The 22,416-nt window shown below is 56.6% G+C and overlaps 1 protein-coding gene across 1 annotated transcript in view; it reads right to left on the bottom strand.

The window, feature by feature from the left end:
- Positions 1 to 18,373, bottom strand: part of KCNK3 (potassium two pore domain channel subfamily K member 3) — a 34,174-nt gene extending 15,801 nt beyond the window's left edge. Inside the window, exon 1 of the mRNA XM_045549215.1 lies at positions 17,939 to 18,373. Coding sequence (XP_045405171.1) covers positions 17,939 to 18,221 — 283 coding nt within the window. The 5' untranslated portion in view covers positions 18,222 to 18,373. The remainder of the gene's footprint in view (positions 1 to 17,938) is intronic.
- Between the last annotated feature and the right edge of the window lie 4,043 nt (positions 18,374 to 22,416).

Genomic DNA, 22,416 nt, shown 5'->3' with positions numbered 1-22,416 from the left:
AGCCCATCCTTTACTGGGTGGCTGGGTGACCCTGGGGATAGAAATGCAATGTGTGAAGTGCCTAGCACAAGGGCTGGCACATGGTGGGTCCTGGGCAGTAGGAGCTGTTATTAATATATACATATTTTAAAGCACAGCTCTAAGTGGCCACTTGCCACTCAGAAACCTTCTTTAGTTCCCTGAGCCCACACAATACAGTCTGGGGCTTTCCTGGCCCGGCGTGTAGGCTGTCCCTCCACCACCTGACCCACTCCCGCCTGGCCTGCCCTCTCCTGAGTCCTCCAACGTTGCTGGTCTCCTCTGTTCCAAGGGTTGCCTGCCCCTGTCCCATGCCTCACCGCTACGCACTTCCACATGTGGCTGCTGCTGCCTGGAGTTCACTCCCTTATCTCTTCTGGCCTCCAAGGACAGAGCCAGGGCCACCTCCTCGGTCCTCCTTCCCTGTCCCCCAGCTGGGAGAATGCCACCTATTTCTGCCCTCACTACTGTCTATTACGCGTTAGGTCTTGCGTGGAGGGGGGCTACCCTCCTACTGGCCCGCCTTGCCCAGAGCCTGCAGTGGAAGCCCAGCACAGGCATGAAGCCGCTTGGTCCTGATGGGGGCTCAGGAGTGGTGGGGAGGCCTTGGGGCATGCGTGGCCCCATCTCCATCACCTGCTCCCCACTCTCCTTTCTGGTTGTGGCTAGTGGCCCAGACAGCTCTGGGCTGGCAGGGGATTTGAAAGCAGATGCCAGGAGATGTGAAAGGAGGCTTTTCTTAGGCTCAGCACCCTCCCCAGGACTCAGGAGCTCAGATGGTATAGGTTGGCATAGTGCCCAGGAAGAGAGGGACTCCAGGCAACAGGGACTTCAGCAGCTGCTGGGACCTTCTCTCCCTCTGAGCCAGCCTGCAGACGTGGGGTCCCCGCCCCCAACACTCACATGTGTGTGCACACTCCTACACACACACAAACACACACACTCCAACACCCAGCCTGTCCCTCACTGTGGCTTCTTGGCATAACTGTGTCCACCATCCAGATGGACTGCAGAGTGCACAGGCCCAGGAAGCAGGGAAGTCTGGGCCTCAACAGAGGGAGAAGGAGCCCCTCCCAGGACCTGGCCTCTGGGCCCTTGCTCTTTCCCCAAGTTCCAGGCCCATAGGGATCTAAAGAAGCCATCAAATCCAGCCCACCCTCCAGCCCAAGGGGACACAGACTCTTCAGGGAGGCTAAGATTCCACCACTCTCTATGGAAACACACTTCACTCAATCCTGCACCCTATTGGAAATGCTCCTGTGGAAAGAGATGACCGAGGCTTTGGCCATTCTGACTTAGCTTATTCTCAGTGGAGACAGCAAACAGCTGTCCTCATCCTTGGGGACACTGCCCTTCACACAGAGACAGGGAGGCACTCGCCTATCCCCAGCCTGCTTCTGAGGCTAACTCACCCCGGGCCGGCTGCTCTCCTCTGACCTCTGATTTCCCAGCCTTTCCAGTGGCCTCTGCCACCCCTCTATCTTCTGGACCCTGCCAGCACCGCTGTTCACAGCCCAGAATCCACAAGAGAGCGGCCAGGCTGGGGTTTAAGAGCACGGTGACTTCCTGGCTCCTGTGGCCTATAGAGGCTGCCTATTTATGCACTGGTGTCCTGAGCTTGCTTTTTATGGTGCCAAGAGCTCCAAGCTGGGCAGCGTCCCCAGGACCCAGCTCTCTCCAGCTGCCGCTTGCAATGTTGTCCTTTGCTCCAGCCCCAACCCCACTGTGGGATCTGGGCGAGCTGGCTCTCTCTGCACTTGACTTTATTCAAATGATTAAATGCCTCTGTCACTGCTCCTCCTTTCCAATTCAAAACAATACTAGCTAACATTTATAGTGCCCTTACTACGTGCCAGGAACTGCTCTAAGCAACCTAATATATGTACTGAGTTTAATCCTCAAACAACCCTATCAGTAGGTACTGTCATTATCCCCATTTAAAGATGCAGGAACTGAGCCACAGAGAGGTCAAGTACTTGCTCAAGGTCACACAGCAAGTAAACGCAGAGCTGGGCTCTCCCCCATACTGTCTCCAGCTGTCTCTGTGCGAGTTGCTCCCCTCACCCAGGGCAGCCTGGATCAGAGGTGAGCCAGACTGAGGATGTGGAAGGGGGTCTCAGAGCAGCTGGGGAAGGATGACTGGCAGAGGGGAGACTCTCCCAGGCTGGGAGTCACTCCTTCAGGGAGAAAAATGTGACTTGGAGGGGACTTAGTGGAGAGCGGGGGGCAGCGTGTTTGTATGGGAGTTACTCACACTATTCCCTGATGTTTGTGCATCATTTTAGTTTATTGCTCACTTTAGAGTGTTTTGTCAGTGAGTGAGGCAAGTGTCACTATCACTCATCCCACTGAGAAATGACGAGGAGAAGCTGGGACAGGTGAGGTGACTTGATCAAGGTCACGCACTGTGGCATCAGAGGCAGGAGGGAGACATGGGAATCTCCCAGGGGTCTTCTGCTACCAGCCCACTTGCTGGCCCCAGGCTGGCCCCAGGAGCCATCCAGTGGGGGCTGGTTACTCTGGCACTCAGTGGGGGACCTTGAGGGAGGGGGCACATCTCGCCCTGCTCCGTTCCTGGCCCAAATTGGCACAGGCACCTGGGAAGGGCAGCCGGCCGGCCATGTGCCAGTGTTACTTTAAAAAGAAACCAGGGAAGAATGAGGCTTAAAAACAACCCCAGGGACGAAGTGTGAGGAGCTAATTACAACCACAGCCCCTGTCAGGGCATCAAGGGAGTGGCTGGGCCTCCTGTCTGGGTGTTGGGTCCCCTGTGCTCATCTCTCCCGGCTGGGGGCCAGGCCCCAAGCCCTCCCAGGGCAGCTGGGGCAGCCAGGGCCTCCGATCTCAGGGTCAGAGCTGGGGGCGGGGACCAGCTCACAGACCAGGGTAGGGAGGGAGGACCCGGGCTGGGCAGGTCAGGGCCAGGCCTGGCAGAGGGCTCAGGTCCCCCCGGGATTCTCCCGTCTCGTCTGGGTCTCTGCTGACTTCCCACTAGACTCCCTCTGGCTCCAAAAGGGATTTTGCGCTCCTGAGCCCCTCTCCTCTTCTCTGAAGTCTGTGCTGGTGGCAGCCAGGCAGCAGGTTTTGCCAGTTACGGCTCCCTGTTTGGGACTCCTCCCCCGCAACCCCAGCCTCTCCTCTACACCCTTCTCTGAAGAAGCTCCTGTCGGTGAGGACGCATGACCCTGGCTGCCTCCACAGCCCCCCTGGGCCCTCAGTGCCGAGCGGGGCTGGGTGGAGGCCCGGCCAGGCCCACAGAGCCCCAGGCCCAGGTTCCCCCAAAGCTCTTGGAAACGCTTGCAGCCCCCCACCTTTGGCAGCGGGTACGGGAACATCTTGCAGTGACAGGGGAGGGAGGGACGTGGGGCCCAGCAGAGGATGCAGCCGAGGACACAGCGAGGACAGACGTGCAGGATCAAAGAGAAAAAGCAGAGCTTTCCCGGAGGAGGGAGGCAGAGGCCAAGACTGCTGGAAGCTGACAGAAATGATCAAAGGACAAGGATGGATGAGGTGGGAGGGGACATGGGAAGCAGCAGAAGGGAAGGCAGGGGGTGCTGGCACTGAGGGGCTGAGGAGGAGTCAGACAGACCTGGATGGCTTCCTGGCGGGGAGCCCTGGGCCCATCACCTTGCTGGGCCTGGGCCTCATTTGCTTAATGGCTGCAATGATAACCACCGGGAGGAGGCTGCAGAGTGTTTATGGAAAGGCCTGAAAACAGGGTGAGCTGCTGCGAGCTCTCCCCTGCCCCTCCTCTGGCCCCTCCGCCCCGTCTCAGGCTGACCGGCACACCCCCACCTTCCCTTGCTCCTGAGCAAGCTGCCCAACGTCACACTGCTCTCAAGGTCAAGGTCTCCAGTGATCTCCGTGTTGCTGAGTCCACTGGTAGTTCTCTGTGGCCACCTGATTTGATCTCCCAGCAGCAGCTGGCACCGTTGACCTCCTGGCCTCTGGGATGCCACAGGGCCCAGGTCTCCTTCTCATTCCCGGGCAGCCCCTTCCCTGCTGGAGCTCCCAGTGTGGGAGCAAGGGCTGGGCGCTCCGCTCTTCCTGCCCACGCTACTCCCTTCCCAGCTGATCTGCGCAGTTCAATACTGGTTCTACCTGATAGCTCCTGACTTTTACCTTGGCTTTGACTTTCCCCCAGCTGCATACGTGTCTGTTTAACTGCCTCCGTGGGTTCGTAATGAGCATCTCAACACTGCCCTGGACATCTAGAACAGAAGTCTTGATTGTCTACCAAACCTGTGGCTCTTTGGATTTTTTGTTTTTTTTTTTCCCCCATCTATAAATGCTCACCCTCTACCCTGCTGCTCAGGTCAAAGACTGAGGACCATCCTTGGTTATTCTCTTCCTCCGACTCCCCACGCCGTCTCCCTCCCTCCTCTCCCCCAGCACACACATCCTACCCACGGTCAGCAGGGCCTGGCTCCTCTGCCTCTAAAACAGCTCGGCTGCCCCTGCGCTCTGCCTCCACTGCTGCGTCCCTGGTTCAGTCACCACCGTTCTCCCTCCAGAGGGGCTGACCCAAGCCTGATGAATCTCCCTGTTGTCCCCCTTGCACTGTCACCATCTGACCCCCCACAGGGTGGCCGAGTGATCCTGTAAGTCATGTCACATCGCAACCCTGTTTAGAACCTTCCAGTGACTTCCATCATACTTAGGATAAAATCCAAACTCTTGACCATGGTCTCTACGGCCCTGCAGGGTCCAGCCCATCCAAGTTTCTGCCTCTTCACTCCTGTCCTCAAGCCCCCAGCTCTGGCCTACCTGGGCCTTTGCATTTGCTGTTCTCCTGCCAGGAAGGCTTATCCCCCCACCCCTGCATCCCACAGGCCCGCCCTGGGAGGGCGGCTTCCCCTCTCAACCACTTCCGGTTGCTTTCTTGTCTCCCTGCCACTGATCACCATTGGGATTATGTTGTTTATTTGTCACAAGGTAATTTGGTTTATTGACTCTCTACTTCCTCTGAAATGTAGGCACCCTGTGAACAGGGGCTGCCTTGTCTCCCTGCCGGGTCCCTGGGGCCTAGAATGGTGCCTGACGCTGGAAGACACTCAGAAGCACCAAGTGGATGCAGGAATGACTGCGCGGGTGCCCGAGGGGTGTGAGAAGAGTCAGGGACCTGGGTTTGAGGACAGCCCTGTCACTGAACTGCTGCATGGCGAGGACAGGCCACTCCTCTTCTCCCCTGTACCCCACCGTGGGTCTTATCCCCCCATCTGGAAGAGAGAGGGTTGGGCTGCATCAGTGGTTCTCAAGTATCTGAGGGACTCTGGGAATTGCTGTAACGCTGCCCATGGCCCACCTGAGCCCTGGCGTGGGCCGGCAGCAGCACCCCAAACTCATCCCATCCTGGCCAAGGCTGAGAGAGATGCATAGGTAGGCTTTGCAACGAGTAATCATGCAATGCCTCACAAACATTTGGCGGTATCAAACCATCGTGAGGACTCACAGGGCTGTCACTGGTCTAGGGGGGATGTTGAAAGCTGGTCCAAGACCACGACATCAGCTCCCAGGACCCTGGAGGCCTCAGAGCAAGTCCAGGCACTGGGTGTCAGGACTGGCCGTCGGTGCACTCATCCCAGGGCGGCTTGGGTCCAACAGGGCTCTGTCTGCAGCCTCGCTCCTGGCCACCCCAGGAAGGCGCTGGCTGGGGTCAGCCTGCCCTGGGCACCCCTCTCTCCCTGCATCCCAGGGGCTACTGTGGGAGCCACCAGCATGAGCACCAGCCCTTTCCGGGTGGGAGGCTCCTGCATTCCAGCCATCCCAGGGGCTGGGGCAGTGGACTCGCCTGCTGATAAGTGGGACTTCGGCCACAGTCAAAAATGCTCTCTCTCCGGAAAGGGGTGACTCGGAGGTCCTGGACAGAGCTCTATTCTTGGGACTGGCCACAGAGGAAGTCCCTCCAGGGCTAGGACAGCATGGGGTGAAGTGGGGACAAGAGCATAATCTTGGATAGTGGCTTCTCTGGAGGGGCAGGCCAGGCTAGGTCCAACAGAGCCTGTCCTAACCGGAAAGGGCTTTAGGCGCCACCAGCCCAATACCTGGTAGACAAAGCTGGGGACCGTGAAACTTGCCCCAGGTTTGAGAGCCAGGTAGGAGCAGAGATGCAGTGGAGGGAACCGGAGCCCCCTTTGCTCGGCTCAGCTGCACTAAGCGAAGTCAGCAGTCACAGCCCCGAGAAAGGACGTGAAGCTGCCTCTATGAATCCACCAGCTGGCCCTGTGGGAGCAGGAAGCGGACAGCAGGGCCTCTTTGGTGCCCAGGAGGAAGCATGTGGGACTCTGGGGCATTGAGTCCTGGCGTCTGAGGGAAGGAGGGCTGCCACCGCCGGGTTTGGCTCCAGGTTCTCTCTCTGGCCCCGCCCGGAGGTGTTCCAAGGACAAGAGGGGGCCACACAGGATCTCACTTTGTCTGACCCTCACAGTCGAAAACCCTTGACTCAGAGTCATGCTGAGAAAGGGGTCACACTGGCTCAGCCTGCCCAAAACCCCTCCCTTTGTTCCCAGCTGAGGGAGCCTTGCTGGGTGGCCCCCTTCCCTGGCATTGTTGGAGAGCAGGCCGAGAGCTAATGCCGTGAAGGAGAGACACAGCCTGTCCCCAGGACCCTCACTGAGGCCCTTTCAGTCCCCTTGTCCTCAGTGGGGCAGTGGGACCATGACCTTGTCCTGGGGCTGCCCACTGACTCCGGCCGTCTTTGCCATCTGGCTCACCCATGAGTGAGCAAAGATTGCTCCTCAGCCACTCTGAATGTTTCTGAGATACCAAGGAAACCTAGAAAGAAAATGCTCGCAGCTGGTGAGCGGTCCAGCGTCCCAAGTATAGAAATACTGATCCCAGCAAGCTCTCTTCGCCACTGTCACTCCCAGTCCTGGCCACATAGTCTGAGCACCTGACGAGGCTTTAAAACTTGAAGCTTCCCGGGCTCCCCGCAGCCCTAGTGGATGGACTCCGGGGAGCAGGGCCCTTGTGGCCACTACTCTGGCTCCAAACAGCTGCTGCTACTCGGACACCTTCCTATGCAGCCGGCACACAAGGGCCCTCTCACCTGCCCCCTTCTCCTCTACACCAGGGAGCAGGTGAGCTGCCCGTCACCCAAACAAGTCCACCTCTTCACCCAGTGGCCACTCTTAAGAACGGCCCCTTTGTCCCCAATCTAGTCTCTAATTCCCGTTCCGATCGGTGAGATGGTGTCAACAAACACATGGAGCTAAGGCCACTCCGTGACAACCAGCCCCCAACACTGGCCTTTTTGCCCTCCGTGGGCTGATGTCCATCTCTGCGATGGCCCTGACATCCACACCGTGGGAGTGACCCACCTTCAGCCACTGTCCGGGGGGCAAGGTCACTTGTGTTCCGGGGTAAGAGGTCAGTTTTAAGGTTGGGAAGTCTGGATTTGACCCCAGCTCCCACATCTACTGCCTCTGGGTGGCAGGAAGTGACCTTATCTCTCAAGGCCAGTTTCTTCCTTAGCAAAGTAGGAAGTTGATGTGAGGCTCAGAAGAGATACTACATGAGCGAGTGCTGTGCATGCTTAACACAGCCCTGCTCTGCCACTTGCCAGCAGCGTGACTTTGGGAGCATTCCTGAAACCCTGAGCCTCAGGGTCCTCGTCTGTAAAATGAGGATTGTAACAGGGCCTCCCTCCCAGAGGCTGTGAGGACCAACTGAGGCAACACATGTAAAGAGCCCAGCCCGGAGTAACCTCCCGATGAATGGCAGCCTTGGCTTGCGACTGTGCAAACAGGGTCTGAGATCTGTGTGCAAACCCCGGGCAGATCACCTGTTGCTCTGGCGGGAGGCTTGCTCCTGCCTGGGATGCCTGTACCTCGCTGGCCCCCAAGGCCCTGGGGGAGCTCCTCCGGGAGGTGGGAAGACTAGACCCCGGCCTGGAGGAGAGGGCCACCCCTTGTCAGAGTGCCTGGCACTGACCTCTCCAGGCTGTCCTACTGGGGCCTGACAGTTGTTGGGATCTCTGCAGAAAGCCCCCCAGACAGTTCTAGGGCTGGCGGGCTGGAATGTGACTTTCAGGATGTTTCTGGGATGGCTATTTCTGAATCGGAGCTGTGGTCAGGAGAGGCCCTGCACATTCCTGATGAGGGACACTGAGTTCACGCCAAGCCGCGGAGTCTCAAGCAGAGACTGAGGAGGGAGGTTGGGATCCAGAAATGTGGCCCTGGAGGAGGGCGTGTCGTAGGGGAGGGAGTCTGAGAACAGGGGCCGGGGGGGCGTCCATGCGGAAGCCATCCACAGTGCTGGACGGCATCCCCTCCTCCTGCTAGGCGCCGTCCCAGGGGCTCCTGCCACCCATAAGACTGTGCTTGGTTGGCTCCAGAGCCCACCTTTGGTCCAGAAAAGGAAAGGCAGAGGGCGAGGGTGTGAAAAGCTCCCCAGGGGCTGGCTGGGGGGCTGCTGAGCCTCGAGGGTAAGGGCTGCGGGAGGCATCAGGATTCAGGTTGCCATCACCCTCTGGTTCAACTGGGGTTGGAGGGGCACCCATGGGCTCAACTGGGGTCACGGGGGCACACACTGGTCAGGATCCAGGCAGGGAAACATGAGTCGGGCCTGTCACGTCTCTTCCAATGCTGGTCAACTCAGATCTACCCATCAGATCCAGAAACCCCCAGGGGCTGCTCCCAGCCACCTTTCCCTGGGCATGCTCGTGCCCCTCAGCCTGTCTCATGCTGTCCCCTCGCCCTGGAAAGCTCTAGCTGCCCATCCTTACCCTATGAAGTCCTTACTCATCATCCGAGCCTGCCTCAAGCATGACTTGCCCCAGGACACCTTCTCAGGCCCCTCTTAGGGGGCACTGTGCTTGGATTTAGCATGTATACCACCCACTTGCACTCTCAGCATGCAGCTAGACCCAGGGCTCCTTGCGGAAAGCTCTAGGTCTTAGTTTTCTGTTCTCCTGGTGCCTGGCACGCAGGAGATCCCAGGAGATCTCAATGATTTTTGATCAGCTGAACTGAAATGAAGGCTAAAGCAGTTTTATTTGGAAGGTGGCCCAGAGGGTTCAAGGGCCCCCAGGACACTCTTGCCTGCCACTCTGGGTGCCCTAACTTCCCAGGCTGCCATCTTCAAGATCGAGAAATCAAAGCATCTCAGGTTTGGGAAGAATCTGAAAAGCCACTTATTGCAACCCTTGGTCTGGTGTATGGGCTGTATCACGGTCTCTTTGACATGTCAGTGTGGCTAGGCCAATGCGCCTAGGTATTCAAACGCTGTTCTAGGGATTCTGTGCAGGTATTCTGCAGATGGGATTAAAATCCATAATCAGTTGTCTTTAAGGATGGGAGATTATCCTGGATAATCTGGGTGGGCCCGATGCAATCAGTTGAAAGTCCTCAGGAGCTGAGCCAAAGCTTCCTTGAGGAAGGAATCCTGCCTGTGGCCGCTGCTTTAGCACATACGGGGAAGGAGTTCCAGCCGCCCTTCTCCATGGCCTGCCCTGTGGATTTCATGCTTGCCTCGCTGGCCCCCACCGGCCTGTAAGCCAATTCCTTGCAGTACGTCTTGGAACATCTATCTCTTACTGGTTCTCTGGTCGAACCCTGACTGATACAGGTGACCTCTGCAGCAGGTGTCTGGCTTGTATGCTTCCTGTGACAGGAAGCTCACCACCTCTTCAGGCAGCACAGTCCATCTTTAGTCAGCTTCAACTTTAACAAGTTTTGCCTTATATTGGACTGAATTAAGTCTTTCTATAGGCTCCACTCACTGGTGCTAGTTCAACCCCTTGGGCTCACTCAGTACAAGGTTGGTCCTTTTGCCTCAAAATATCCAAGCAGATGTTTGAAGGTGGTACTCGTCATGCTCTCCACGTGCCTCATGCGACACGCAGCTCCCCTCCTCTACCTGTCCCCCAGCTTGTTGATGTCCCTCTTAAAGTTTGCAAACACACGTGGCCTGATGGGTCCAGAAGAAAACAGGCCTTGTGCTGCCACCTGCATTTCACACTGTGGGCTGCAACACAGTGAGTGCGTCTGGGAGCCTCGGGCCCAGGGGCCTTGGCTGTCTGCATCTCAGCCCACGGGAAGCCCACGGGAAGCTGGGGTCGCTTTGCGAAAGAAGAAATAGGCCTGAGCTTCGTCTTATGGGGACTGGAGGCTGCACTGCCTTGGGACTTTGGGCAGTGCTATGGGCTGCGTATTGTGTCTCATTCCCCCAAATGCACATGTTGAAGCCTAAGCCTCACGGTGATGGTATTTGGAGGTGGCGCCTCTGGGAGGTAATTAGGCCACGAGGGTGGAGCCCTCATGAATGGGAGTAGTGCTTCTATAAGAAGAGACCTGAGAGTCAGTGTCTTGCTCTGCCATGCAAGGACACAGTAAGGAGACGGCCATCTGCAAACCAGGAAGCAGACTCTCCAGACGCCCGGTCTGCTAGCACCTCGATCTCGAACCTCCCAGCTTCCGGATCTGTGAGGAATGAATGTGTGCTGTGGAAGCCACCGGCCTGTGGTAGTTGGTTATGGCAGCCCACACGGACTGAGACAGGCAGGTGCCACGAGGAAGCAGCCAATTTCCCACCGTGGTGCTCAATGTCTGGGGCACCCATTTTCCATTCATCCAAGGAGCTTTCTTGGAAGCACCAGTGGGCTCCTGCTCACCAGCTTCCCACGGGGCAGGCCCTTCTCCACGTCTCTCCTCCTTTTCCTTGGCACCCTCCCTTCCCCTTCCCCACGGCTTCCTCCCTCGCTCCTGTGGAGCAAGACACAGCCTCACTCCAGCCTCAGGGGAGGATCCCCAGCTCCAAGGCCTTCAGCTCTGACATTCCACCACCAGATTCCTAAGGAATTTTCCAGCTCTAGACTTTGTTTTTCTTAAAACCATAGCCCACACCTCATGGCTATTCCCAGAAGTCAGGTCTCGGGCTTCTTTAGATCCCTGCTACTAGTGATGTGGACCGTGGATCAGCTGCGGCCACGTCCCCTGGGGGCTCATTAGAAATGTGAATCTCAGGCCCTGCCCCAGACCCACTGACTCAGAGTCTGCATTTAAACAAGACCAACCCTCATTGCCCGCACATTGCAGTTTGAGCAGCGCTGGAGTAGAGGACTCCTCATTGCCGAGCTAGTCTCCTCAGGTGCCTCTCTGTACAGATGGGAGGACCGGGGCCCCCAGGGAAGTACCTGCTCCTCCCATGATCACAGGGCCAGCAGAGAGAGAGACAGGGGAGAGCGGGGAGAGAAAGAATCCAGTCTCCAGCACCAGGCCAGGCTCCTGCCCCACACTCCTGGCATTCATGGGCCCTCCTCACTAACGGGCTTTGCTGTGTCACTGGCGGAAGCAGGAGGGGGACGTAGGGGCAGTAAGGAGCTGGCTTCTGTGAAGGGTCAGGGTGGGTCCAGCTACAGAGAGGCCACTGGACAGGAGAACTAGAGCCTCTCGCTCTAGGCCACGGCTGAGCCTGGCTCTAGCCAATGGCAGTGTGGAGGTGCGGCTGCGGCAGTAGCTTGGGTCTGGTGCTTCCAGGCGATGGGCGGGTCAGGTCTCTGGGAGCCACCTGGGAGCAGCTACCTTAGCCTGGGCAGCTTCTGGACAAGGAGGGAATATGGACAGACTGGGAGGTGGTGGCATCTGCTGGGCAATTGACTGCTCTCTGTACTGCCACAAAAGCCATTTGTCATGTGGCTCTCTGAGGACCAGAGCCTAGTGAAGGGATGTCAGGGAACAGGGCTCTGAGCCCAGCTCTGATGAGAACTGTAAGTGTGGCCTTTAGCAAGCTCCCCCTCCAGTCTGGATTTTAGCTTCCACACTATGAACTGAGAAGACTGGAGCTAAAATTCTGATTTCTGTTTGGCCTAAATGTTCTTTCCGTGGTTGTGAGGGCAAGAAACCCTGGAGCTGAGGCCGCATCTGAGTGCCCTGTGCAGACCTGGTACCTATCCTCCGTCATTTGTTGCATTCGTGTAGAAGGAACTGCAGAGGCTCCACTGGGAGTGGGGGCTGCATGGCTCCAGGAAGGCACTCCTTGCAGACCTGGTGTCAGTCCTGGTGCTGTCATTTTCTATTGTAGGGTCCTGAGCAGGTTTCTGAACCTCTCTGAGCTTCCCTTTCCTCGACCATACAGGATGACACCACCTGCTCTCCCGGGCAGCGTGGGAGTGTTGGTGGGAAGAAGTGCTGGGGACAGTGCCTGGCCTGTCACAGACACAGGTCGGTTCCCTGTGTCCAAGGTGGGGCTGGAGAGGGGGCGAGGGGGTGCCCATCCTGGGTCCCTGCTGAGCTCTGCCTAGACCAACAGTGGTCTCAGTCGGAGCTTGGTCTCTTCTCTTGCTGCTGGCTGACTGCAGGAAAATCATTTTTACATTTTTTTTATTACAAAATCAGCTCTCAAATTCACCGTTTGTGCTGCCAGCTGAAAGCTGTTTATAGTGGTGATTTGCACTATATTCATCTGTGCTTGTTTATGTTTTCTTTGAAAATACTTATTGTGTTTGTCCTGTCCCTACTGTGGCCAGGCGTGTCTCTTTTATTTCTGTCCTATTCTCACCCCTACTCCCTCTGGGCCTCCAGCCCCTAGCTGTGATGTGTAGGAACTGGATATGCAGAGTCAGAAGGACTTCTCGTCCAATACACTCTTTGTAGATGAGGAAACTGAGGGTCAAAGAGGACCAACACGTGAGCTAAATGGAACTAGAACTTTTACCTCCTTGCTCTAATCTAGGGAAGGTTCTCCTGCCACTGTGTACCTCTTTCCCTGACTGGTTTCATGCAGGGTCTGCCTGCCCACAGGAGGGGGTACTGGCCCCGACCTGGATGGGCAGGCAAACTCCAGGCATGGGTGAGGAGCTGGGAAGCCTGGAGCAGAGGAGTGGGACTGAGATGATAAAACGAAGGGGTATGGCAGCCTCCTGGTCCTCAAGCCCACTGTCCCCACCTATCAGGAAGGAGCAGAGATAGCTGGGGTCATGGTAACCCATGGGAGACAGAGCAGTTCCCTCTGTGGGGGAAGTAATAACACACAAACATTAATAGTAATAATAGTAATAATTGCAGATCATTAAGTGTCTGCTCTGTACCAGGCACTTTCTTTACATAATCCCATTTAATCCTGGGAGGCAGATATTTTTATTCCCATTTTGTAAATGACAAAACAAGCTCAGAGAGATTAGATGACTTGCCCAAGGTCACACAGCTAGTGGTGGGGTGGGGGCTGGGGTGGATGGAGATGAACCCAGGTGCTCTGGCTCCCAAGCAGTGCCTGAGCCTTCCACTGCCCTGCAGAGAAGGCCTGGGGGGTTGAAGCAGGGGGGCCGGCCTGTGGGCGGAGGAAGGAAATGGGAACTGTGTGCTTCCTACTGGGGCTCTTCCATGCTGGGCTGTCCCTGCTCCCCACGCCTCCCCGGAAGTCAAAAGAGGACTTGGAACGGTGCAATGAGGAGCTGCCAGCCACCCCAGTGTTGACAGCTGCTGGGGTGTGAGGAGAACGGGCTGGATGCAGCAGAGAACTCCAGTCTGGGCACCCAAAGGCCTGAGTTCTAATCAGGGTTCACTCTCAACTCGCTGTGTGGCCACGGACAAGCCACTCACCTCTCCAGGCCTTTGGATGGTTGATCCTGTCTCCTCTCACTCTTTTATTTTAGAATCCTGGGATTTTGGGGGTGGCAGGTCACTTCTGTACTTTCCTCCTTCTTGGAAAGATGTAAAAATATAGGCTCCCTCATGAGCTTTCTGTCCAAGGGGTCCCAGGCCACACAGCGGGTGATGGCAGGCTGTGCTCAGCTGAGAACAGGCCAGAAGCTGAGGGAAGAGCAGGACAGGAGGTTTTCTGCCCCTGCTCCACCAGCTGGTCCATCATCTGCTCTCTCTTTGCCTTAGAGCCGCAAGGATTCCCGGCACCCACAGTGGGAGAATGAGCACCTGGGAGCCCATGGCAGGCTCAGGCAGGGGCTGGGGCTGGGCACAGTTCTGCCACGTGGTCTGGTTTGCTCAGGGGCCAGGGTGCGGGGGAGCAGCAGGCTAACCCTCTGCATGCGGGGACGGCTTTGCATTTTCCCCAAGCCCTGGCTCCTCGGTGCCCCTGAGATACAACAATCTGGGCTGGGTTCTTGAGATGGAGAAGGAACTGATAAAAAAGCCAGGGCATGGGAGCCAGGGAGGCCCAGTCGAGTCCGGGCAGGTGCCATGCTTTCAAGCCCTGAGTCATTTACACTCAGAGCCTTTGGTCCTGAGCTGAAAACTGAGGGTAAAGATGCTCATTGTGAGGGGGTGGGGAGAGAATTAAATGAGGGGATACAAAGGAAGTGTCCAGCATAGAGTCTGCCAAAGGGTAGGTAATAAATGGTGGCTGCCATTTTTATGATTGTCACTGTTGTTGCTGTGGTTGTGAGCAAAAAGAATAAATAATCATACTGGACAAGGAGAAGGAGTGGGGAATCAGGTTTTTGCTACCCTCTGAGTGTGTGATTTCTGTCACCTCTCTGGTTCCTTATCTGTGAGAGGAGAGGGTGGCACCGGCTGATCTCCAGGCCCCTTCCTGCTCTGACAGCCTTTCTATGAATAGATGGGGCTGGGCCCCCAGAGGAGTTTAATGACTCAACAGCTAAAGGGGTTAAGGTTTCCCAAGAAAAGAGTTTCCGTCTGTGCTTGGTAAACTTAGGGCACAACAAAGGAAGACTTCCCTGGCTGGGAGAGCAGGGAGGAGGGAGCCCATGGAGACTGTGACTAACCGGGTGAGTGACTAAGTCAGATCCTGCCCACCTTCAACCAATCAGAGCTGCCCGTGAGAGCCCTGGAAGCTGGCATCACCGAGCACGTCTCCGCTATGCCAGGCCTGGCTGGGGCTGAGCTTCACAGCATATGGAAGCAAAGGAAGCAGCCAAGAGACCAGCAGGGAAGGAGCCCCAGGCTTGGAGTCAGAAGATCCAGCTTCCCGCTCTGACTCTGCTGCTCACCAGCTGGATGACTCTGGGGGAGCATCTTCCCCTCCCTGAGCCTTCACACCTTCATCCGTACATCAGAGCTAACAGTCCTGCCCTGGCAACTCCACGCACGCGTAAAGACCAAGAATCAAGACATGAGATGAAAGTGCATTGTGATCACTGAGATAGCAAATGAATGAGAGATTCTGTCATTATTCCATCCCAATGGAACTTCGGGTGTCTCCGAAGGAGACTCATTCATGTTCCCAAAGGGATCTTGTGGTCGGGGGCTGCTGCACTTGGGTTTTGGGTCAGGATCAGTCTAACATAGGCCCCTTAGCATCTATCTAACATAGGGCCTCTTCCAATCAGCTCACAGCCCACACAGGTTTTTCTTAGAGTAGAGCCCCTGTGGATAGCTTCCAGCTAGGTGGCATAGCTAGAGTGGAAGGAGACAAAAAGGCAGGGATGGCTGGGTGGGGAGAGAGTGAGCAGTGCCAGTCTCGAGCCCCCACAGGACTGGGGTGGTGGTCTGATGCTGTCCTTCCTCTTACCCAGCACTTCATAAATAAATAATCACCGGAACCGCACTCTGTCTGCGTCTCCTCCAGCATTTAGCATCTCTCTTGGTGAGGACCACAAGCACTTGGGGAAACAGCAGGGCTGGAAGGAAGGACAATGCCCGTTCATTTCTGCACACCTTAAACCCATCAATAGCATTCTCCAGGTCCTCGCAGCCTCTGGGCACTGGAAGGACAGAGATGGAAGCCACAGGGCCTTGTCCAAATGGAGGTTAAGGACAGCGTGGTTAAAGAGGCAAAATACTTCCCCCAAAATGTAAATAGCCATTCAAAAGAGCCTACACCATGTCACCCAGGTCGTCCTGACAATAAGAACTGCATTTGTCTAGAGCAGTGGCCTGGGAGGCTTTGAGGAGGTGGTGGGATTTGAGCTGGACCTAGAAGGCTAGCTTGGACAAGATAAATAGAAGATAGAGCAAAAGGCATGCTGGACAGGTACACCTAAGGCGCTCTCAGGGGACAGTTTGGCTGCAGTCATGTAAACAAGAAGTGAGAAATGAAGTCAGGCATAGAAGTTGCAGCCAGGTATGAATGCCCTTCAGATTTGGGATGAGAAGCATGGGCTAGATTCTGTGGGCTGTGGGGAATCATTGGGGGCTTCTGAGGAGGAAATTGGTAGGGTGAGAGCTGTGCTTTGGGAGGTTCTTTCTGGCAGCTTTGTCCAAGGAAGTGTGCCTTGTTGGGGGAAGGAGGTTGGAGGCAAGGAGGTCAGCTGGGAGGTTTCTGTGGAGCTGGGGACCATGGGACTGAGAAGGAAAGGGGGCACTTAGGCAAGGGCTTGATGTGTGGGAGCGGGGAGAGGGGTGGTCTAAGGATGCTCACTCTCATTGTCCAGACAGTGGAACAGCTACTGAAACCTTGGTAGGTGGCAGGGGGGTGTGAGAGGGGAGGAGACCCCAGACCAAATCTGCTCTGGTCCTTCTCGGGTAAGCAGGCTCCTCTTTGGGCAGGCCTGGGGGGTCTCACCATTCTTCCCTAAACTCATGGGGTCAGCAGAACCCAGAGGTGCCCCTGGCTGGGCCACATCTACTCCCAGGGCCCCTTTTCTCTCTCTTCCAAGAGAGGAATCCAGAAACGACATAGCACAGCTCCCCATAGTCCCCGGAGAGAAGCAGATTCTTGGAACTGTGTCCTGCGGTGGATAGACTCCAGGGACAGCGTCCAGTCCTGCCTTTTACCCCCTCTACTCCTGTTGACTCCCAGGGAAAGGATACCATTTTGTCATGGGCTACACTAAGTGGCAAGGAGCCCCTGGGAGCTCAGGCGAGGCAAGAAGGGGGCCAGCGAGAGGAGACGTAATGGGAAAGATGGAGGAAACTGCTCCTGGAGGCATCCCAATGGGCTTGGGAGAAGGTGGGTTTTCAAGTCTCAGAATCCAAGCACGTCAGGGCTGGGAGGAGCCCTTGAGATCATTCCAGCCAACCCTCCTTGTCTAGAGGTGAGCCTGAGACTCAAGCAGGGCAAGGGACTTGCCCAAGGTCATACAGCAGGTTAGTGACAGAGCAGGGCTGGAATGCTAGGGTGTCGAGAACAGGTAAGGTGTTTTCTCCTGTCTGGACACTACTGAATAGCACCATCACGGGCCTGACTGGAGGTTCCTTTTCTGGACATCCGTTTGCGTGCTGTGTGTGTGTGTGTGTGTGTGTGTGTGTCCACATATGCCGTGTGTGCCTGTGTGTACCTGTGTGCGTATGCGCCTATTCCCATGTTGTCAGATGGTCTGGGTGTGTGTGTGGCCTTCTGCACTGTGATCTGCTCTGGCTTGGAAAAGAGAACTGGGGCCATTCCTGTGAGGTGACTGTTTTGCTGGGACAGCGGAGAAGGCTGACAGGGCTGAATCTGGCTTCCAGCAGCAGCTCTGCTGCACTAAGAAAATTACAGGCATTGGCTGGTGGTGACCAGTCTCCTGGAGATGGACACACAGGCAGACAGACAGACACACACAAACACACACACCCCACGCAGCACTCACAGACGCAGTTATAGAGTGTTTTAGGCACCCAGAGTGGCCCAGAGTGCCGCTAAGTCCGCGTACTGGCATCCACACGCCTCCCAGGAGCCCAGCAGGTGTAGACATGCGGTGGGTGGAAGCCCATCCGCAGGGACACCGAGGAGCCAGGAGCCGCGGCTCCCGCTCCCGCAGCTCACACTCCGCGCCGGCCTCCAGGCCCTGGCCTGGCCACACCCCTCCTCCCCGAGCCTCCTCCAGCCGGTCGTTCCTGCCCCTCTCACACACTTCGGAGTCCCCTGGGGCCCTCCGCTGCCTGGCAGGGCCAAGTTAGGGCTGGCCCGGCCGGCGGAGCGTCAGGTCCGGAGCCAGGAATCGACGCCTCCCCGAGTCCCGTCCCCGCGGAGCAGACACGCCAGGCTGAACTCCGGTTTCTGGGGCGCAGGGTTCGGCGCCCAGCCCCTCTCCGGGGGGACCCACCCCCCCGCCGCAGCCCCGGGCCCCCGCCCGGCGAGTAGTTACCGATGGTGGTGATGACGGTGATGGCGAAGTAGAAGGAGCCGGCGAAGCGCCACTGCACGCCGGCCTTGTGCGGCTTGAGGCGCAGCACGACGCGCTCGAGCTCCTCGTAGCCGCCCTGGCTGAGGTTGTAGCGCGCCCGCAGCTCCTGCTGCCGCAGCTCCAGCCGCTGCCGCTCGATCAACTCGGGCTCCGACTCGAGCGCGTCGAAGACCGCGGCGCCCACCAGCAGGTAGGTGAAGGTGCACACGATGAGCGCCAGCGTGCGCACATTCTGCCGCTTCATCGTCCCGCCCGGGCCGCCGCCGGCCCCCCGGCGCCCCCGGCCCGCGCCCCGGCCCCAGCCGCCGCTGCTGCTGCCCCGGAGGCGGCCTGGGGCATGGCTGCGCTCGCCGCTCTCCGCGCCGGGCACCAGCTCCGCGCCCGGGGCCCCGCCGCCGCCGCTGCGCGCGGAGCTGTCCCTTCAGCACCACCCACCGCCCTCCTCCGCCCGGCCCCGCTCCCGCCCCCCGCCCCCCGCCCGCGGGCCGCCTCCTCCCGCCAGCCCTCCCGCCCAGCCAAATAAGGACTGGGGAGACGCGCCGAGGGAGGGAGGGGGCTGGCGGAGGGGCAGGGGAGGGGCAGCGAGCGGGAGAGCCCGGCAGGATGGGGGGAGGGAGGGAGAGGGAGAGAGAGCGCGCGCGAGCGGAGAGTGTGGCGGCCGGGAGAGGCAGGGAGGGAGCGAGCGCAGAGGCAGGGAGAACTAGACAGCGAAACGCAGATAACTACAGAGAAAGGGAGAAAGGGGCCGCGCAGGGCCGAGGGAACAGGGTAGTGGCAGAGGAGGAGATAAGATCAGAGGTGGACTCACAGGCACCGAAGAAGAGGCAGGCAGGAAAACACAGAGCAGAAGATGGAATCAGAAAAAGCGGCAGACTGGGGTAGAGAGACCTGGATGGCTGGAGATAAACTAGTGACACAGACAACGACAGAAAAGCAAGGAAAGGGAAAGGAAGAGGCGGCGGGAGTCCGCATCCCCACCCTCCTCCCACATCACAGCATGTTATAGCTGGGAGGGACCTTAGGCCTTGCCGTCCTGCCGTTACCATACGGATGAGGAAACTGAGGCCCAGAGAGGCGACACGCTATGGCACGCAGTGAGTTCGCAGCAGCACTGGGGCTCAGCCAGCTTCCCTTCCTGCCAGGCCACACTCCCTCCCCCGGGCCAGGCTGCAGCGGTCTTAGTAACAGGCAGGGCCCAGCTGTGGACCTGGGCACACATGAGCCAACACCCGAGGGAAAGCTTTGCTCTCGTCAAATGTGTCCCTGTCAGGTCAGCACAGTTCCTGGAACCGGCTGAGAAGCACAGGCTGGTAAGCCTCCTGCTCTGCTCCCCAGGGCCCTCGGCTGTCCTGACATCCGTGGCTCCTGTCCTGCACCAGCATGCCAGGCTGGGCTTGGGCTGGGCTTCCAGAAACAGCATTTGCCACTGCCTTGGGTGTCCCAGCAGAACTGGGATCCAGGTGAAATAGGGCAGGTGGGGCCCAGCTCAGGGGGGGTCACTGACAGACTGGAGGAACTGGGATGGGGGCCTCCCTATGCCTCTGTCTCTTCATTTGTCAACATAGTGGCCATGGTGGTAAGGAGGGAAGGGCAGTGGGACCTCAGGCAAGGCGTCACTGCCCCTCTCAGAGCCTCATTTCCTTATCTCTTCAATGAGGTGCCATAGCAGATGATCCCACAGGCCTTGCACGGTTCCAAACAACTCCAGACTTGGATGGGCTGAGCAAGCAGAATGATTGGAATGCAAAGCCCAGTGCCAAGGAGGGTCAAAAAGTCCTTCACGAGACCCTGGCATGGGCCATGCAAAGATGTGGAAGTGTCACCAAGGTCTCTGACTGAGGGCAGGCTCAGGAGGCAGCCAGCCAGAAGCAGGAGCACTATCTGCCCACATCCTAGGCCGACCTGTCACTGCCAGACACTACACTCCTTCTCCAACAGCACAGCAGAAGGGCCATGAACCCATTCATTCCTTTAAGTGTTCATTCAACAAGTATTTGTTAAGCATCTGCTGTGTGTCAGGCTAGACATGTTACATTCATTATATCTAGTCCTTACCACAATCCCAAAAGACAAGTATGGTTATGCCCATTTTATAGATGAGAAAACTAAGGCTAAAGGCAATAAAGAGAATCACTGAAGGTCACTTAGCAGGGAAGAAGCTTCAGTCTATCTGCCTTTTAAGCCCATGCTCTTCCCCATGACTCCTTGAGCCTCAATTCTTTTCATTTGCAAAATGGGACAGATAATTATATTAACTCTACCCGCCTCTCAAGCAATCTGTTTTAACGGATCAAAGGAGACCACATGTGTGCAAATCAAATAATATGAGGCTCTCTAATGGGTTCTGCTCCCCTAGGATCCAGGTCTCTGGACCAGAGCCTGATGGGAGGGCCCTGAATTCATAGCACCTTGTCCTTCCTCCTCCCCAAAGGAAGATCTTTGATTCTTTGCAGATACAAACTTTCTGGTCCTGCCTTCTGGCCATGAACTCAGCCTGTTGCAGGTTTCTCCCTTGGTGTCTTCTGGCTCTCTGGAAGGGAAGCACTGCCTGTCTCAGCTTCCCAGAGGTGAAGGCACAAGTTAGGTTCTGTGCACTTCAGATGTATTGGCTCCTGGCCACAATTAGCCCAGAAGCCAACTCCCCCAAAGCCTGTGTAGCTGAGCAAGCGGCTGCTAGACCTGGTTTTCAAGGTGAAACGCCTGTGGGTCCAGGGTCTGCTTGCTCCTGACAGGCCAGACTACTCTACAGATGAAAGGTGATATTGTGAGTGAAAGAGCTTTGGAAAGGGGAAAAAGCTCTCTTTAGGGGCAGGGCATGTATTATTAATGATGTTGAAGCTTGTTCTCACAGCACTTCAACACTGGAAGGACCTTTAGAGATCACCTACCCCAACCTTCTCCTGTTATAGATGAGGAAACTGAGGGCCCAGAGAGTAGGAAGGGGGTTGCTAAAGGTCACACAGTGAGTGAGGGGGGATCAGGACTCATGCCCCGTGGCTGGGACTTTCTTGTTATACCCATTCTGTATGGGGTCTGGGCACCTGTCAGTGGGGGACGCATAACACAGCCACCTCGGCCCTGGACCCCAAGGGTCTCCTCCTTCCTGCACCTCCTCCCTCCTTTCTCTTGCAGAGGAGGACCTGGGGTGGCAGGCCCATGCTGGTGCTAGTCTAGGTTTCTGAGTAGCCCCCAGGACTTGCAGGCAGGAGTCTCATCCTCTGACCTTGACCTGGCTCAGACTATGCCAAAGACCTGGTAGCTTGTCACTTTTCCTTTCATTCTGGACTCCTCAGACCTGTCTGCACCTACCTGCTGTCAGCCTGTCCCTGCCATGTGTTTGCTGTGGCACTCAGGGCCAGTCACTCCTTCTCCCAGGGCCTCTGTTTGCACACCCAGAAATGGTGGGGTTTGGACCAGGAAATGTCTACACTCTCTCCATTTTTAACATCCCATGACCTTCCTGGCCTGCTTTTGCCTCTGTTTACCCAGTTTCCCCAGAATCAGGCAAAAAGAGGGAATTACCATTGCTTTTAAGATTCTAAAAGTGACAAAAGGGACAAAAATGGAGTTAGGATAAATTGTACCAAATTTATCATTAGTTGCTATATTTTGTTATATACTGACCATTATACACAATTATTTTCTAGCTTTATCTTCCACTCCATTGCTCTCTAAGTTCTAACACATTCAAGTACTTTCAGGCTCACGTGGCTCCCATAAGCTGGGATGCTTGTACTTGCTGCTTCCGTTTGCTGTCTGTAGAGCTCCTACTGAGGCTTCAGGACCCAGCTCAAAGGCCACTCCCTCCACGAAGCATGGTGAGGGGACCACTGGTTCCTTTGTGTTTCCACAGCACCCACCTAAGCTTCAACGCAGCAAGTGTTTCTCCTGCCTCGCGGGTCAGCTGCCCTTTAACATGTCTTCCTCACGGGCTCGTTTTCTTCTCCAGGGTGGAGACCTTCTTACTCATGCTACTCTTCCCACAGTGCCTCGTATGTTACACTTGCCCCACGTGTCTCACTGGGGACTCAGTACACACGTGAAGGCTTAAAGATCCTATACATGAGTTAGAGACCACTGGTTTCGGTAGGAGAGGGTCATGGATGGCCAAGTCTGCTGAAAAACCCTGGCAATCTGCTTCTGTGACTCTCTGCAGACAGACACCCCTAAAGCTGGAGAAGCCCTGTCTGGTTCAGGGGAAGAGGATAAAGACAGATGTGAGTGTTTGAAGGCCCAAGGAAGCATGTTGTATAGTGGAGAGTGCATTGCACTGGAGTCCAGAGGCCTGGAGTTTGGTCCCAGTGCTGCCACCAACTCCCAACTAGCTGCCTGCACTTGGGAGACTCACATAGCCTCTCTGCACCTTGGTTTCCTATTCTACAAAACCAAAGTATTGACTATATCAAAAGGTCCCTTCATACTCTGACATTCTGGGATGT

The sequence above is a fragment of the Lemur catta genome, chromosome 4, assembly GCF_020740605.2.
Source record: "Lemur catta isolate mLemCat1 chromosome 4, mLemCat1.pri, whole genome shotgun sequence".
Lineage (NCBI taxonomy): Eukaryota > Metazoa > Chordata > Mammalia > Primates > Lemuridae > Lemur > Lemur catta.
This window is presented reverse-complemented; position numbering and strand designations above follow the sequence as displayed.